A 16,192-nucleotide genomic window follows, 5' to 3' on the forward strand; every position below is an offset into this window, starting at 1 on the left:
ATAGGTTTTCTTTTTGTGTGTTTTATTCTAGTAGTTAGTCTTTTGTTTGGTTTGCTTTAGGTTTAGTTCCTTAGTTTGGTTTTGAATAAAGGGATTCCCATTTGTGAGAAAAATGATGTTGCTTCAGTGCACACTTCGACATATCCTACTAAGTTATGTCCGAGGTATTCCTTTGATAAATATTTATGAACCACCTGCGAATTCTAGTTTAACTATTTCTAAATTATCTCAAAGTTAAGATTTGTACTTGGCTAGGAAGGGAATCATCTATCGTGTCTTGACATTGAATTTTATGGTCATTATATCTTACACAATTAGATTCTCTGAGTCATTGTGGTTTCTTAGGTGAAGTCGTGGCTATGAAAAAAATTAAAGTCTTACTTCAGTGCCACCGTAATTCTCAAGTCCATGTGAGCTTCATTGCTCGTAAGCCAAAGTGTGGAAATATGTGAAAAGAAAAGATGTGAAAAGAAAGAAAACAAAATGCAATATCAAGATACTTGGCTTTGGGTGTGCGGAAATCTCCATAGGTGTAAAAGAAAGAAGATAAATCGCCGGAAGTGGAGCAATCTCCGTGAGATTACAATGATAACCTCGCCGGGGCTATGGATGCCTGCTGGCAGCAAGGCTCTATCCAGGATGCTTTTGGAGTTAAGACAAAATTGCACAACTTGTCAAGGTGGAACCAAAGGGTCACCTTGGTCTCATGAGACGGAAATGAACTCATTTGCACACACTTGTGATTGGAAGATGAAGTGTCTTGATGTAGTTAAGGATTCTTCTTCCTTTTTGAGTACCCTTCTTAGCCAATAGGTACGTTAGTTACAATTAATCTAAGATTTCGGCCTTGGAACGGGTTTTTATCTTTGGAATGTTCATAAACATTTATTCAAGGTGGCGCTAGATGTTGTGACGTAATCACACATCGCCCCATTACAAATGGGGAACCCCTCTCTTTTTTTGTTTTGCTTTTAGTTTAGGTGTTTGTCTCGAGTCTCTAGCCTGTGCAAATGAGTCAAATTTTGTGAAATTTGGAGGAGTCACCTGAGTCAAAAAATGAAGCAATGGTCGAAACAATGTTTTGATGCTATGGATGGGCTCAGAAGGGTTGAAGGAGTAAAATCACAATTTCTCGGGGTCAATTTTGACAACTTGCCTTTTTAAGGAAATTTTGCTTTTTGCTTCTTTCTAAATTTAGAAAGTTTTGTTTTTGGCATTTTAGGGCCAATCCGGGAACTTGCTTTTTCGGTCTACTTTTTTCTAAAAAATAGAAAGTTGCTTTTTTGCTTTTTTCTGAGGTCTTGGATTGTTTCAGGTTCAAGAGAAGTGTCAAGTCAGAAGATATCATCTAGAATGCACCAAGTATGAAATAAATTTCGAATACGGAGGATAATTCCTAAAACGCTGATTGAAGATCACTAGAAAATGACTAAGTTTGGAACTTGGTTCGAGAAAAATTCCCAAATTCTTACATTCCCTAGAAAAATTCTTAAATTCCTTAGAAAAAATTCCTCGTTTCCATAGAAGAATTCCAAGAGCACAAGCAAAGTTCGGCTAGGCAAAAAATTTCAAAAAAAAAACAAGAAGCTGAGTACAAGGAGAAATTCGCTCAACTCATGAAAGGAAGGAGTTTGAACTTGGCTAAATTGAAAAGGAAATAAAGCAAAAAGGTTTCTAGAAGGAAGCAAAGAAAGTAAATTGCAAAAAGTTCTAAAATCAAAAAACAAATAAAAACAAGGAAAGTTCAAATTGGAAGCCTAATCGTGTCCACATTCATTATCCTTCAAAAATTCAAAAAAAACAAAAAACCATCCAAGGAAAGAATTCCAATTCTCTATAAGTATAGGCCTTGGCCTTTCATTATTCACACTTCTTTCCAGGAATTCGAACTTTCTAAGTCTCTCCAAGTTTCTTTTTAGGCAATTTAGGAGTTCTATTGCAGGTTTTAAGAAGAATTTGAGACTATAGGAGTTGAGAAAATACAACACCACAGGAGCCCAAATAATCTCTGCAAGCTGAAAAACCTGTTACAAGGAGAAGCAATTAAGCAAATCACAGAAGGAAAGAATACACAGGAAAAATAAGCTCAAAAAGATGAGAGCTCAATAATCTCCAAAATGTATTGACAATAATAATCCTTCTTCATCCAATGAAAAGAAAGAACTCAACCTTTAATAGGTCAAGAAACCCTAAAAGCGAAAACCTAGGTTTGCACATAATAGTTAATTAAAATAATTAATTATATGCACCTAAAGTTAGCTTAAGTGTAAAAGAGATAAAGGGAACTTAAATAATTAAACAAATAATGTTTAATTAATCAAGTAAATACCCGAATACTCTAACACCCCCCCTTAAGCTAGACTTAGGGAGAAGCTAAAACCTAGAACAACTACTGAAAGCAATAAAGATGGGTCCCGGCAACAAGGCCTGATCACGTACCCAAATACAATGAAATCTCTATGAACTGGAGAAATAGAGAAAACCACGTGGGAACAAAACTCTACTCCAAAAAGAGATGAAAAAGAATATCACTGAAGCATGAAGAACCTGCAAACTCTGTCGAAGAATAACTGCTGATCTGAAGAACATCCACTGAACTAGAACATGACTAGGTAGAGAAGACTGTAATCTGCATGAGTGCCTTCAAATGACACTACTCGAATCAAGAGGCAAACAAGGCAAAAACAACTGAAATCGAAGATACAGATGGCATGAGAAACCAAAGCCTGAAGAGTTGATCAATCGAACCACGGAAGCAGTAGAACCAACAGGATAAATCTCCCCATAATGCGGAAGTGGGAGAGGGACAGGAACACTGAAAAGGACAGCAAAAAACAACTGCATGACGAAGAACCAAGAACATCAAAGGTGCTGAGACACATCATCATGAGGCGAATGTCGTGGAAGGAACACTCACTGGACAAAGGAAGATGGCAAAAACAGGCAAACATCAACCCCCTCATGGCACTTGATCAATAGTGTATGTACAACAAGACACAAGATATGGAAGATTCCAAGTAAACAATGCATGATGGCACTTTATCTCAGTGCGTTTGCATAAATACAAGCTACAATGATAAGAAGACTGGAAATAGAAACGTGAATCAAAACAGAGACACCCTACTCAGAAAAGAGATCCCAGGACCTGAAACAACCACAATATCCACCAGAGTGCTGAAAAGCAAAAAACTGAATAAAATGTGCATGGAGTAGAATCTGAAAATAAAACTCGTATTTCTGGAAAGTACACAGCACAAGCTTTTCGAAAATATAAAGTTTTTGAAAAACGGAGTTCGGATGCTCATTCTACGTCTCCCGGAGTGCAAAAACTAGACCTCACTTTGACTGGAAAAAAAAACAGTCAAACAGCAAAATTGGAAAAAATTACCAACACCATGAGGTCGGCCTCGGAACTAGCTTTCCGACGCCTATTCGTTTTCGAAAAAATGACTCCGTATGCCCAAGATAGAGCCAAAAAACCAAACCCCCCTGAAAGAGCCAAAAAAGGGGTCTGGTGGCCAGTGGGTGGTCCGATGGGTGGCGGCCGGGTGGCTGGGTGGAGCAGGGAGGCTGCGGGCGGCGGTTCTGGGCAGCGGCGGCCGGAGGTGAGTGGAGGCCGGGGTGCAGGGAGGTTTCCGGCGGGGGCCAGGGAGGAGGCCGCATGGCGGTGGATCTGGTTGAGCGGGCCGGGAGCTGCAGGGCCGAGCGGTGCAGGGAGGTTGCGGGTGGCGGCGTTGAGGTTTTGCAGAAGCCGGCGGTGGCGCTGCCAGCGGGGGCTGGAGGCCGATAGGGGCCGGCAGGGAGAGGTCGACGGGGTCCAAGAGTGCAGGGGAGCTGGAGGAAATACGTCGGTGGGGGCTGGAGGAAACACGCCGGCGGGGGCCGGAGGGAGCGGGGCCCGAGGTCTGCAGGACTGCAGCAGGGGCAGGGGCCCATGGTACCCTGCGTACCATGGGAACCCCTGCCCCAAATTTTTTTTTTCAAAACAAACAAATTTTTTTTGCAAACCCTATTTCTCCTTCTTTTGATTTTTTTTTTGAATTTTTTTTTTTTAATTAAAAAATCAAAATCCGGCTTGCATGCCGTAAAAAGGCAAAATATTTATTTTTTTTTCAAATTTTTTTTCTCGATCTGCCTGTCAGGGCCGTACAGCCTGGATTTGAGAAAAAAAATTCACCCAGAGGCTCAGAAACCAAAATAGGTCGAATTTTATATGACCATAGGGGTTTTCGGGCCTTCTGAGCATGACGGTGAGGTCCGTTTAGGCCCAAAGTGCTCAGAAAAAAAAGTCAAACCCCAGGTACATAAAAAATTTCTGAAACCCCAGATCTGCTTCCAAAGCAAAAATTCTCAAAACAAGAACAAGCAGCTGCAGATCTGAAGCTCTGATACCATATAGGAGTTGAGAAAATACAACACCATAGGAGCCCAAATAATCTCTGCAAGCTGAAAAACCTGTTACAAGGAGAAGCAATGAAGCAAATCACAGAAGGAAAGAATACACAGGAAAAATATGCTCCAAAAGATGAGAGCTCAATAATCTCCAAAATGTATTGACAATAATAATCCTTCTTCATCCAATGAAAAGAAAGAATTCAACCTTTAATAGGTCAAGAAACCCTAAAAGGGAAAACCTAGGTTTGCACATAATAATTAATTATATGCACTTAAAGTTAGCTTAAGTGTAAAAGAGATAAAGGGAACTTAAATAATTAAACAAATAATGTTTAATTAATCAAGTAAATACCCGAATACTCTAACAGAGACATTCAAGGGTCAACCATCAGCATTCTCTGAGATTTTTTCTCTATTTCTTGCAGGTCTGGAGCACTTTTCTTAGGCAAAATTTTGAGATTTTGGCCTTCAAATTCTCTCCTTTCTTTCTATATTCTCATTATCAGACTAATGTTTGGTTGTTCTACACCTAATTTTCAAATTTCATGTGGAGAATAGGGGTGCTTTTTGTGTTTTTGATGCAGGGATGACCTAAATCAGACATAGTTTTTACAAATTTATGACTCCTAAGCCTGAATTGGATTGCCTAATCTAATTATCATCTCAGAAATTTCCCTTAATCAGGCTTTGTTCTTCAAATTTTAGAATTTTCTGAGTCTAAATTTGGAATTCCAGAATGTTTATAAGGTCTGATTTCAAGTTCTGGGACCTTTTTCCAGGTCTGATTAGACCTAAAATTTGAAATTTTCTGAGTCTAATTTTGATTTCCAGAACCTCCATTGGTCTGATTTCCACCACTGGAGTCTCAAAACAGACTAAATTTCAAGATTTTTCATAGTTTTCTGAGTCTGATTTCAAGTTTCCAGAGCATTCCTAGCCCTGATTTTCGATTCAAAGTTCAAATCAGACTCAATTTCGTAATTTCAACAATTTTTCCAAGTCTAATATTAATTTCCAAAACGTTCCTAAAGTCTGATTTTCATTTCTAAATTCATAATCAGACATTAATTCCATAATTTTCAAGTTTACTAACTCCGATTTTTCAGTTTCAGATTTGATTAAGTCTGATTTTGAGTTTAATTTCAAAAATCTAGTTAGAAAATCAGAGTTTTTTTTTTTGAAAATTCGTCAAGTAGACATCAAGTTTAACTTAGAAACTTTTCATTTTCCAGGAGATCAATAGATCGATGTCAGTTCAGGAAGAGATTTTGAGAAAGATGAAGATGAAACAAAGGAACCAGTTGGAAAGATGATGGAAGGACAACATTCACACTTCAAGGTGGAATCCAAGGATCAAGGAAACAAAGAAGGACTTACACTTCATCAAGACATTCAAGAAGATTAAGTCATCCGAGGATGAAAGGTTCTACATCTACCTTGGATTTCTTTGGAAAATCCAAAATCAAAAGATTCCACACCAAGGAGTGATAAGTTCAAGACACGATTAGATGAATAAAATTTTCTAATCATCTTGAATTTCCTTTGGATCAAAAGATATTGCCTAAGGCATCAACACTTCTTCATGATGAGGAATCAAATCTGCAAGGCAAGCTGAGCTAGCATCCCAGTTATCAGCCAACCAATCCAAGGGTTCTAAGTCAGATGTGTCTAGGTTCAATGAACCAGACTCAATAAGTGGCTCCTATTTTCTCATTGGTTACCCAAAGTGTTGTAATTTTTGCATTGGCCGAAAGGAGATTTTTTGCAATTAACTCTAATTAGGGTTTTATTTGTTTAATCTTGGCCATTGACCCTAAATCAATTTATGTCGTTGCTTTGTAATGGGTTGCCTATATAAACCCCCTTCCCCTCTTTTGTAAAGAGAGATTTTTGAGAAATTATTGTAATAGTACTTCTTAAGTGCTAAGACATAATTCATTGTTCAATTGTTGGTGATAGCATTGCAAAACTAGCCATAAAATCGCTAGACTCGTGAGTACTCGCGGGTCGAAACCTTAGCCGAGTCACTCGCCATGAAACTCGGTTCCGAGTTTCTGTAAAAACGTGCAATGCTTTTGAGGAAATACTTGTGAAATCTTGCGGGTTAAACCCTAATTCTTGAAAAAAACTCGTCAAGAATTACAAGATGCACGAGGGTTTTCATCTGGTTTTTGGATGCGACTGCAAGGCAGGACAATGGTGCAACTCCTCCCATTTTAGACGATTCCTTGCATTTAGTCAAAATGCCTTTAATTTTATTTTTCAATAATATTTTGGATTTCCTTTATTCTTTGATCGATGTCCATACCAGATATGATAGAAGATTAAATTAATTGATAATTGGCAAAAAATAAAAATGTTCAAAAACTATAAAGTATAAATATTAGAATTTAATAATAATAATTATTTTTAAAATTAAAAATTATTATAAAATTTTAAATAGTATTTCATTAATATATGTTTATTTCAATATAATTAAAAAAATAAATTAAATGACATTCGTTTTATATAAATGTGTATTTGTGAAGAATATTTAAAAAAAAGTATTTTCAAATGTTTGATAAATTTACTAAGTTATTGCCGAGTCCAAGTTTTCCAACTATGGTTGGTGAATCTTGTCTACTTTTGCAAGTTAGCATGGTTTCTTAGCTCTCCATAGAATAGATTTCATTTTCCAGTTGCTAGATTGAATGGAGGATTTGATAGAGAGTGCTCACTGTGGAATGGATGTGTCCATACTTTTTATAATTGGATGATTTTCAATTATTTGGCGAAGTTAGCCTAGGCCAGTTAATGCAAACTTAACTTCTATTGCTATATTCATTGTTCAATATGTTGGTGAATATAAGTGATATGAAAATCTTTTGAATTCCTTTGAAGATTGCACCTTTTTTGCATAGTTGTTGAATTTAGCGAAGCAAGGATTGGTTTTGGATTCCACTTTTTCAATTTCCATCTCTAGAGTTCATAGGATTAGCTTATGATTAGAATTATCTTTCTAAAACCTTCCCCTCATTCTTTTTTTCCATGAAGTAGGATTGAAAAGAGCTTATTGCAAAATCAGTTTTACAAGTAATTGGAATCAGCAGAATCCTTTGATTGATTCACTCCTCGAACAATTACATAAGTCCCTCTTGAGATTACCAGCAATATCACAACGAACCAACTTAGAATATCTGCATGAATCTGGAACCTTGGAGTTGTCTTTGTGATCACACAGGCCATTTGTTTAGCACTTAGAGGATTTTGATCAAGAGAGAGTAGGATATCTCAAAGGTATTTTATTCTGAGTTGCATGTGCATAAAAAACTCACCAACAGGTAGTTCCATTGGAGTCCTCCAAACTGTTAGAAGCATTGGCAGCATAGGGGTCTTAGAGGCTTGTGCAAGTTTTCTTGCTATTATTCTCTCCTTTAATTTATTAAAAACAAATTCTTGTGCTTTTTTCTTTTTATTAAGAGGTATGGGGAGTGATGTACAATTGCTGAAAAGAGCATCTTCTCTATTACACTTCTGCCTATCTAGACCAATGTTATAATCATTCTCCATATGAATAGTTTCATTGTTGTTTAATATTTGTTCTTTAGAGTTCTCTTTGTTAATCATTTCAATATCACCATCTTTGTTAATAGCAAGTTTTCTTGCTATTATTCTCTCCTTTAATTTATTAAAAACAAATTCTTGTGCTTTTTTCTTTTTATTAAGAGGTATGGGGAGTGATGTACAATTACTGATAAGAGCATCTTCTCTATTACACTTCTGCCTATCTAGACCAATGTTATAATCATTCTCCATATGAATAGTTTCATTGTTGTTTAATATTTGTTCTTTAGAGTTCTCTTTGTTAATCATTTCAATATCACCATCTTTACCATATATCATCTAAGATGAGTCAACTCAATACCCTTTGTGGTTATTTTTGTCATAGTTACCAACTCGGACTCAGTTAGCTGATTGCTGATTTGGATTAGGAAATTTCGACACAGAATCGACACTTTCAGAAAAGTGCAAATAATCTTTTTTTTTTTTTTTTTAATGTGAACATTTGGAATTTTCTACCTAGATTCGGCTAAACTTGCCAAGTGTCTGAAATTGGTCTGCAGGCCTGGTTTAGGTATGCTCAACCTGCAACTCAGGGGATCGTGCCAAGTTCGGTGTCTATGACTTATCATTTATGTAATGAATCAGTTTGTCATGTAATTAACTGTCCTGACTACAGAAAAAGGTGTGATCCATCACACTTATACCTTTTTAAAATCTGTATAAGGATGCTTTCTGTATTGCTGTAACATCATCCTATACAACTTTAGTACAGTATAATACATTCTCATACATACCATCCCTTCCCTGTACCAGGCTACTAGACAAAAGCTTAATTTGTTTTACCCTTACCGGCTGTTATATTTTATGTATTAATTTAATAATGTTTTTTCTTGAAAGAAAAACTGTTGAGAATTGAAGGAAACTACAGTTTACAGGAAGAAGCTCTGGGTGGACCTGATATTATGGACACAAGTATGCATAACTTGTCTGCATTGATGGAATTGTTAATTCTTTTGCTCCATATTTGTTTTGAGAAAGCAGTGCTTGAAAGTTGAATGTATTGCTGATCTTCTCTGGATTCCAATTAGCTTTTCATGTCATGGATTCTTTTCTTAGTATTTATAATCTGAAATTCATAATTTCTAATGTTTTATGTACTAAAGAATGTCATTGTAGGGAAATGCAAGGTTCTTTGCACATCTGTGGATAATCGAAATCCACAGCCTTCAGAGGAAGACTTAGAAGCTACACATTACTACTTCTATCGAAGATTTGATGTTGAGAATTATACAATTTCAGAAGATATGGATCTTATAATAAAGGACTTTGGAGGTAAATTACAGAATTTTGTATTCATATGCGCTCAACAAAAGCAACCATATTTGATGTTAGTAAAAAATCCTTCTTGTCATATAATTGAAATGCTTTTATTGCAGTTGAGTCAATTTTCAACATTCAAAGTTTACAAAAAACTAATTCTGCTGCTGGTCTATCTGAGGAACATCAAACAAATGAAGGTGAAAGAATTCATCATACTGATACTCAATCCAATAGGGCTCCTATATTGGATGCACATCAAGACATTGCAATGGGAGATGTTCTAAAAGAAGGTTTTCATGAGAAAGCAGATGCAGTGATGCTGTTGAATAATGAAGACATAATATATGATGGAGATGGTATCAGAGCAAATACAGGAGTTGATGACATGGTAATCAAAAGGAAAGAAACTCCTAAAATGGACTGTGTCAATGAGGAAAAGAAAGTCTATAAAAGATTGAAATCCACACCCGACATTGTTGGCAGCTATGATATGGTGAATGGATTTTCTGCAGGAGCACCATTAGTTACCAAGGACACTGTTGAAAGTGAAAGTTTAGATTCTGAAACTGTACCCTTAAGTAAAGTCAACTTTATTGATGGTTCACCAAGAGTTTCTGAAGGGCAAAAATTTGAAGAGTTAAATACCAGACTTACAACAATTGAAGTCTCACACACATGTCAAATGATAAAAGAAAATCCGCAGATAGAGGAAGAAAAATCTAATGAGAATGATTCACCCAAAGGGGAATCAATTGAAGTAATGAAATCCACAAAGACTCCACAATTGATAGTCAACTTAAGTCAGGACTCAGTCAAGAAAGTGGATGACTTAGTAAAGAAAGTGGAAGACTCGGTGAAGAAATTAGACAAACTGAAGAAAAAAGGGACAAATTCTAAAAAATTACCTGACAAGAAACCCAGCCCAACTGAAAATTCTTTAAAAGCTTCAAAAAAATCAACTAATCTGGTATTGCAGCCAGATGGTGCAAAGAATGACAAAGAACCATTTAAAGTAACTCAAAACAAAAGAGATGGTAGGGGTCTCATAAAGCGAAAGATTGACTCTACTAATGAGACATCAAATCTTATGTCTATCAAGTCAAAGCTGGGTGATGATTCTCCTAAGGCTTTTGAGGATTTGATTTTTGTGTCGATTGAGGAAACAGGTATGAAGAAGGAAAATATTTCTGCACATAAGATAATTGAAGTTACAAAGAGGTCAGAATTGGTGAGTTTCTCTTCACCATTTTAGGTTTTCTTGTTGACATGCTTGTAAGGTTATACACTAAAAATGTTTATGCACCGACTTTTTTTCCAGGAGAGTAACAAATGTTTTAAGGGACATGTGAGTATTTACCACCCTTAGAATATTGGCACTCTTGAATTTGAAATAAACTAGATGATTTTTTTAATGGGTGGATGGAAGCATGTCCATTGTGATTAAGAATCAATTTTATTTCTTTTTTCAGCCCTGGGATGAGCATCTTCAAAGGGGTTATGAACAAGGATCAGTGGTACTGATAGAAAATATTGACCCCTCATATACTTCAACAGAAGTAGAAGTGAGTAATTCTAAAAATGGTTTCAATGGCATGGATTGCTTCCTTTACTTTCTGAAATTTGTTTCATATACTTGATAAACCTGTTTGCTCAGATTTTGGAATTTATGAGTAATTGCTGTCATTATAGGATCTGTTTCAAGCAAATCTGGCATGAAAAAATGTGAATTGGAGAATTTTTTTACTGTTCTATTTGCTGCTAGAAAAACATAAGGCTTAAAACTTACTTCCTATGTTCTATGGGGATGCTCCCCACCTTTTGGTTGATGTTGCCATCCCTTGTTCCTGTTCCTATTTCTTTCCCCGTTCTTATACCTTCTCCAATTCCTATTTCAGTTCCAAGTACTTTTTTCTTACTCATATCATTTCTAGGATTTTGAATGTACTTATAGGCTATGTCACCGCATTCGCCAAATTTTCCACTTGAAATTCGAAATATGGCGAACTTATAAAAGGCATATGAAATTTGTCGAATTTCGCCCTAAATTCGGAGGAGAATGGGCATAGGTTTTTCCCATCGATGAATCACCTCTTGACAGGTGCCATTTTGAGGTATGAGGGCCGCCGCTGAATTCTTTGGGGGCTGCAGGCAAACACGATGCTGGAAAGGTTGCCACCGGTAGGGTTTGTGGACAGCCGCGTCGGGAAAGGCTACTGCCGCTGCTTTTCAAAAAAAACATTGTAGTTGCCTTTACTCGTAGAAAACAAATTTTATTCCTTGCCCTCAATTAAACTCTTCAAACTTCGCAAGAGGACATTATTAAATATATTATATATTTAGTATAATATAATTTTATTTTAATATTTTTAATATATTGAAAATTTAATATATTCAAAATCTAATATTTTAGAATATTTAATTTAGATTTTTAATTATTAACATATAAAATTTAATAAATTTAAATTAAAATAAACAAATTTAATATTATTATTTCTGATAATTTTGTAGATATATTATTTATATTTAAAAAAAAAAACAAATTTATATAAAGCGAATTTAATGACGATTTTTTTTCGAATATTTTGCTCCTCTCGCATTTCATCTGAATTTTATTGTTGGTGAATTCGAACTCGAACTTGAACCTGGTGACTTAGCTTATAGGCATCTTTTGTTTTCAAATTTCCACATTTCCTTATACTCCACAAAAGGTTGTTCTGTTGATGTCTTCTCTTTATGTAGGAATTTTTTCACAACGGCTAGATAAATCGAATTTTATCTTTTGCAATTATGCTTTCTAAGTTATCATCTTTATTACTATTTTTTACACAGTGTTTTGTGGAGCTTTTAGTGAAACTTACAATTCTTTTCTGTAATACCTTGCCAAGCATAATTTTCTTATTTATTTTGTTTTCTAAAGGTATTGAACTTTAAATCTGAAAAATGGGTACTTGAGGGGGTCAGGCGACCCTTGGGGGAGGAGGCAGTGCACTTTCCCTAGATACTCCTGTGTCATCTAAGGCTGATAAACCAAATGGCAGGAAAAGACTAGTATTGTATGCCTGCCCTGGTGACCTGGGCTATAGGCAATGTGGACTAGAAGTTTAAGAATATAGTGCTTATGTTCATTTTAATTCAGTATTTCTCCTTGGACAAGAAGTTTAGAATTTTTGAAGTCGTTAATACACTTCAGTTTTTGTCATTTGGGAGAAAGATCCAAGTGAATTATGATATATTCATAAACTAGTTGATTATGGATCAAAATTGTAAAAAACCAATGGTTTTGAATTCAAAAAGCTTTTGTATCTTTCACAACATGAGGGAAAACATAAACGTGATTCACATTGAGATAAAAACTCAAACCATTTTTATAGATCTGCCTAATTTTGGTTAATGTAGGAGTACCATGAATCCAAAAACTTTGTTTATTTCTTTTACAAAAGAATTGGAAATCTCTCATGATTATTAGTTGGAAAAATTACAATTTTTCTTCTCTGTTCAAATTCTCTAGTCTTTTAACTTTATCTTTATGTCTTATATGGGGTATCAACAATATCTTTTTTGACAAAGTTTACATGTATACGAGGAAAGGAGATATTTAATGTCCGTAAATGACCAAAGTAGGTCGGTGGGGCTTGAAAGTTTACCTTGTCACATCAGAAAAAAATAGCAGGGTTAAAAAGGGGAATTTATGAAAAATAAATAAACTCTAGTCACTAAAGTAGATAACATATAACGAGAATGTCCTAAGCCTAACATGGCTAAGCCTCCAAATCATATGATCTAAATAAAGGCAAAGGGCAGTTTTTAAAGGTCATAACCAAATGAGACACCAATTTGGTGTAGGAGGCCCACCTTGTGAAAGCCCACAAGGGGATTGTTTTTTCGTTTACCTTATCTGTTGTTTAAACTTATAATATATTACCAATCTTATTGTAAACCAGGTATTACCAATGCCTTTAAAGCTGGAGGTATAAATAGCCTTGTAAGGTGCTACATACCTGATTAAGCCTGATTATTCCTTAACAGTTACATTTCTTGATAGCCAAAGAAAACCAAAGAAAGGCAACCAAGAGAAATGAAAATCAAAACTATCTGTAGGCTAGAAAGAAAAGCTCAGATACTCCTACATCAAAATTGCAATGAAATTTTACAGCAGATGAATTTGGAGAGAAAATTGAAGGTCATGATCAATAAAGATCTTGTTTTGATGGTGCAACAGAGAAAAATGACTGGATTTTTATCCAAAGCATGGATGTATGAAAAAAATGACACAGGAATTGCGAAAAGGGCATGGGAAGTTGTCAATTTACAGTGTTTGGAGAAAATTCATCACAGCTAAAGCAGATGGGTCACAGCTTGGGCATGTGACAAGGTAGCATTAGTATTTTAGGATATATTCCAATTTTTCTTAATTCTTTTGTAGTCTAAAACCTAAACGATATCCATTTTTAGTCTATGCAAGAAAGATAATTGTATATTATTTTAAAGATAAGGACTTCGGTGATTTTTTTTTTCAAATTAATAAAGGGCTGGAAATTTTTAGGATCAAAGTTGAATTTTTTTGGGAAAAGTTTAATTTTTGGGGTTGCTAGGAAAATGACAAATATACAGGTCTCAGTATTACCAGAGACATAAACATTTGCTGGAAAAGAATTTAATAGTTTAGGAGTCACAAGGTACTAGCTATTTCAGAGTATCGTGAATGTGACAGAGTCCTGTAAAGCACAAAAACTAGACTTACCAATTACTTAGGTGACTTTGATAGACGTCATAGGGAAGCCTTATTGATTCTCAAGTTGTTAGTTTTAGATGATTTAACCCCTAAAGTTCGAAGTGCTACCTCTACACAAAACTTGTGGGATAGTTTGAAAGATAAATATTGTCTCCAAGAAAGAGCAGAGCCCTGTATTTAAAGAATTTGTTATTTTCTACCAAATTGCATGAGGGAGGGTCTTTGTTAAAGCATCTTCTAAAAGTCAATGTATAAAGAATGAAAAAGATCTAATCAAGAATGTTTGCTTTGCTCTGTAAATTAAATGTTTTTTCCTATGCTACTCTAGGATTAATTTAAATTGTTTTAACAGAAGATAGCAAAAAGCAATTAGACTATCCATTAAATTATTTTAAACTAGGAAAATAAATTTTACCAATCTAAAACAATATGGAGTTGATTGAAAACTGTTTAACTGCTAGCTGAAAAAGAATTCTAATAAACTGATACCAAAATAGAAAACAACAAATAAAATGGAACTTGGAGTTGAATGCTGGAGCTTCTAGTGAGAATGCCTGCACAGTGCACAGACATCTGTTCATTGTGTTGTCCATACGACTGCTACAATGTTGGTAAAATCACGTCTCAGATAAAAAATTGCACCTGATTGCACACAAAACAAGAAAGAAACACAACTCCCATTTATGATATAAATTAATAAAAGCTAGATTAAACTATATATTTAAAGAAATGAAATAATAAATGGAGAGGGAAAAGAGAGTGCAAACCCTCATATGATGAAGAATCATTTTATTTTAAGTGTGTTGGGGAAGGTAAAAGCAGTGACAAATCTATGAATGCCACTTCAAGATTTAACTGCACTAGAAATAAAAATGAGAAGGTAAGAGCACAATAACAAGAACAATATCACCTCAAAATGTTTGGAGAAACCAAAATGGACAAATGTTGCTTGTAGAATGCTGCAACCACCATTAAGGAGAGTGTTATAGAATGTTGAAGTGCTCACATTAGGAGTTGTAATGCCAAAGAGTGCTGAAACAGTGCTGGAGGAAGCTTGAAAATTTTTGGTAAGAGTTTGAGAGTGAAAATTGATAGATTGCAAGACTGTGTGTGAGATTTCAAAAATGGGAAGATAGGAGGGAAAACTGGGTGAGTCTATGGGCCAGGGAGCTGTTCTATTCACTGAAAGAAGTTACCAGTTACCTGGGGAGGCAGTAACTAATAAAACACGTAGAAATGGTTATTGAGTGACACACTGTGGTGGGATGCTAGTGTTCGGATAGCCTTAGCTCTTGGAAAAGCCAAACACTTGGAAATAACAAAGTTGACACATTTGGAACACAAGTTTATACAAAAAAGACCATGGGAAGTATGAACTTGGCACCATGAGTGGGAAAAGGATAAGGCAAGGTCCAAATGAGCCTAATGTTATGGGAGATAGACATCCCAAGTGATGTGAAATTACAAGGTTATGCAATTTTCAACGTTACATATTGTGCTCAATTTAATGGGCTTATGACATTGGGTGTTATGCTATGCTTAAATACATAAATGAATTTTTGAAAGTAAATATCATCATAACACCCAAAAAGATATTGTAAAGGATGCAACAAATTCTTCAAGTTGAGTAATTGTGCTCCTAGGCCGAGAACTTGCAAAACATATATGTTGATAAACAAAAAATTCTATGGCAAACAATTTTAGAACAACATATAAAACCTGCAAAAAAAAGAGAGGTCAAAATAATATGCAAAACAACAAAACTGGCAAATCATATAGCCTAATAAATACTTAACATACATAAAAGAAGGAAAAACACTAACAAATATACAAAAAGAGAGATAAACGAAGAGAGAGGCATGATCTAACATGCTTTATAGTGAGGAACCATACAATACCTTCATGGATCACATGCACTAGCAAAATGCGTTGTAGACTGACTTGTGGGAGGTATAAAAAGGTAGTCTGTATCGAGCACACAAGTTAGCATAAAAAGTATTGTTAAGAAGTAGTTTTTAAGAGGTGGTTCATTAAGATTAATCAAGAGATTCCAAAGCAAGCGAAAAGATAGTGGTCAAGATAGGGAAGGGATGCCCCTCCTATAAACAGTTGCAACTGTAGGAGTCATGACCCTTCCACCACTGATGGAGGGATAGCATCCAAGGAGGGACATCGAAGGACAAATCTGGTATAAGTGAATCA

At 35.4% G+C, this 16,192-nt stretch overlaps 1 protein-coding gene across 13 annotated transcripts in view; it reads left to right on the plus strand.

The window, feature by feature from the left end:
- Positions 1-16,192, plus strand: part of LOC131048540 (protein ANTI-SILENCING 1) — a 133,049-nt gene that overhangs the window by 52,227 nt on the left and 64,630 nt on the right. For 11 of the 13 annotated variants that reach the window (XR_009106459.2, XR_009106461.2, XR_009106460.2 and 8 more), the window contains exons 3-6: positions 9,102-9,270; positions 9,375-10,486; positions 10,577-10,603; positions 10,728-10,820. Coding sequence is in view for 10 of the 13 variants with exons in the window: in XM_057982527.2 (XP_057838510.2) it covers positions 9,102-9,270; positions 9,375-10,486; positions 10,577-10,603; positions 10,728-10,820 (1,401 nt within the window). In the remaining 3 variants the exon portion in view is untranslated. The remainder of the gene's footprint in view (positions 1-9,101; positions 9,271-9,374; positions 10,487-10,576; positions 10,604-10,727; positions 10,821-16,192) is intronic. The other 2 variants (XM_057982529.2, XM_057982526.2) reach the window with 2 other exon arrangements.

This window comes from Cryptomeria japonica, chromosome 9, assembly GCF_030272615.1.
Source record: "Cryptomeria japonica chromosome 9, Sugi_1.0, whole genome shotgun sequence".
NCBI classification, from domain to species: domain Eukaryota; kingdom Viridiplantae; phylum Streptophyta; class Pinopsida; order Cupressales; family Cupressaceae; genus Cryptomeria; species Cryptomeria japonica.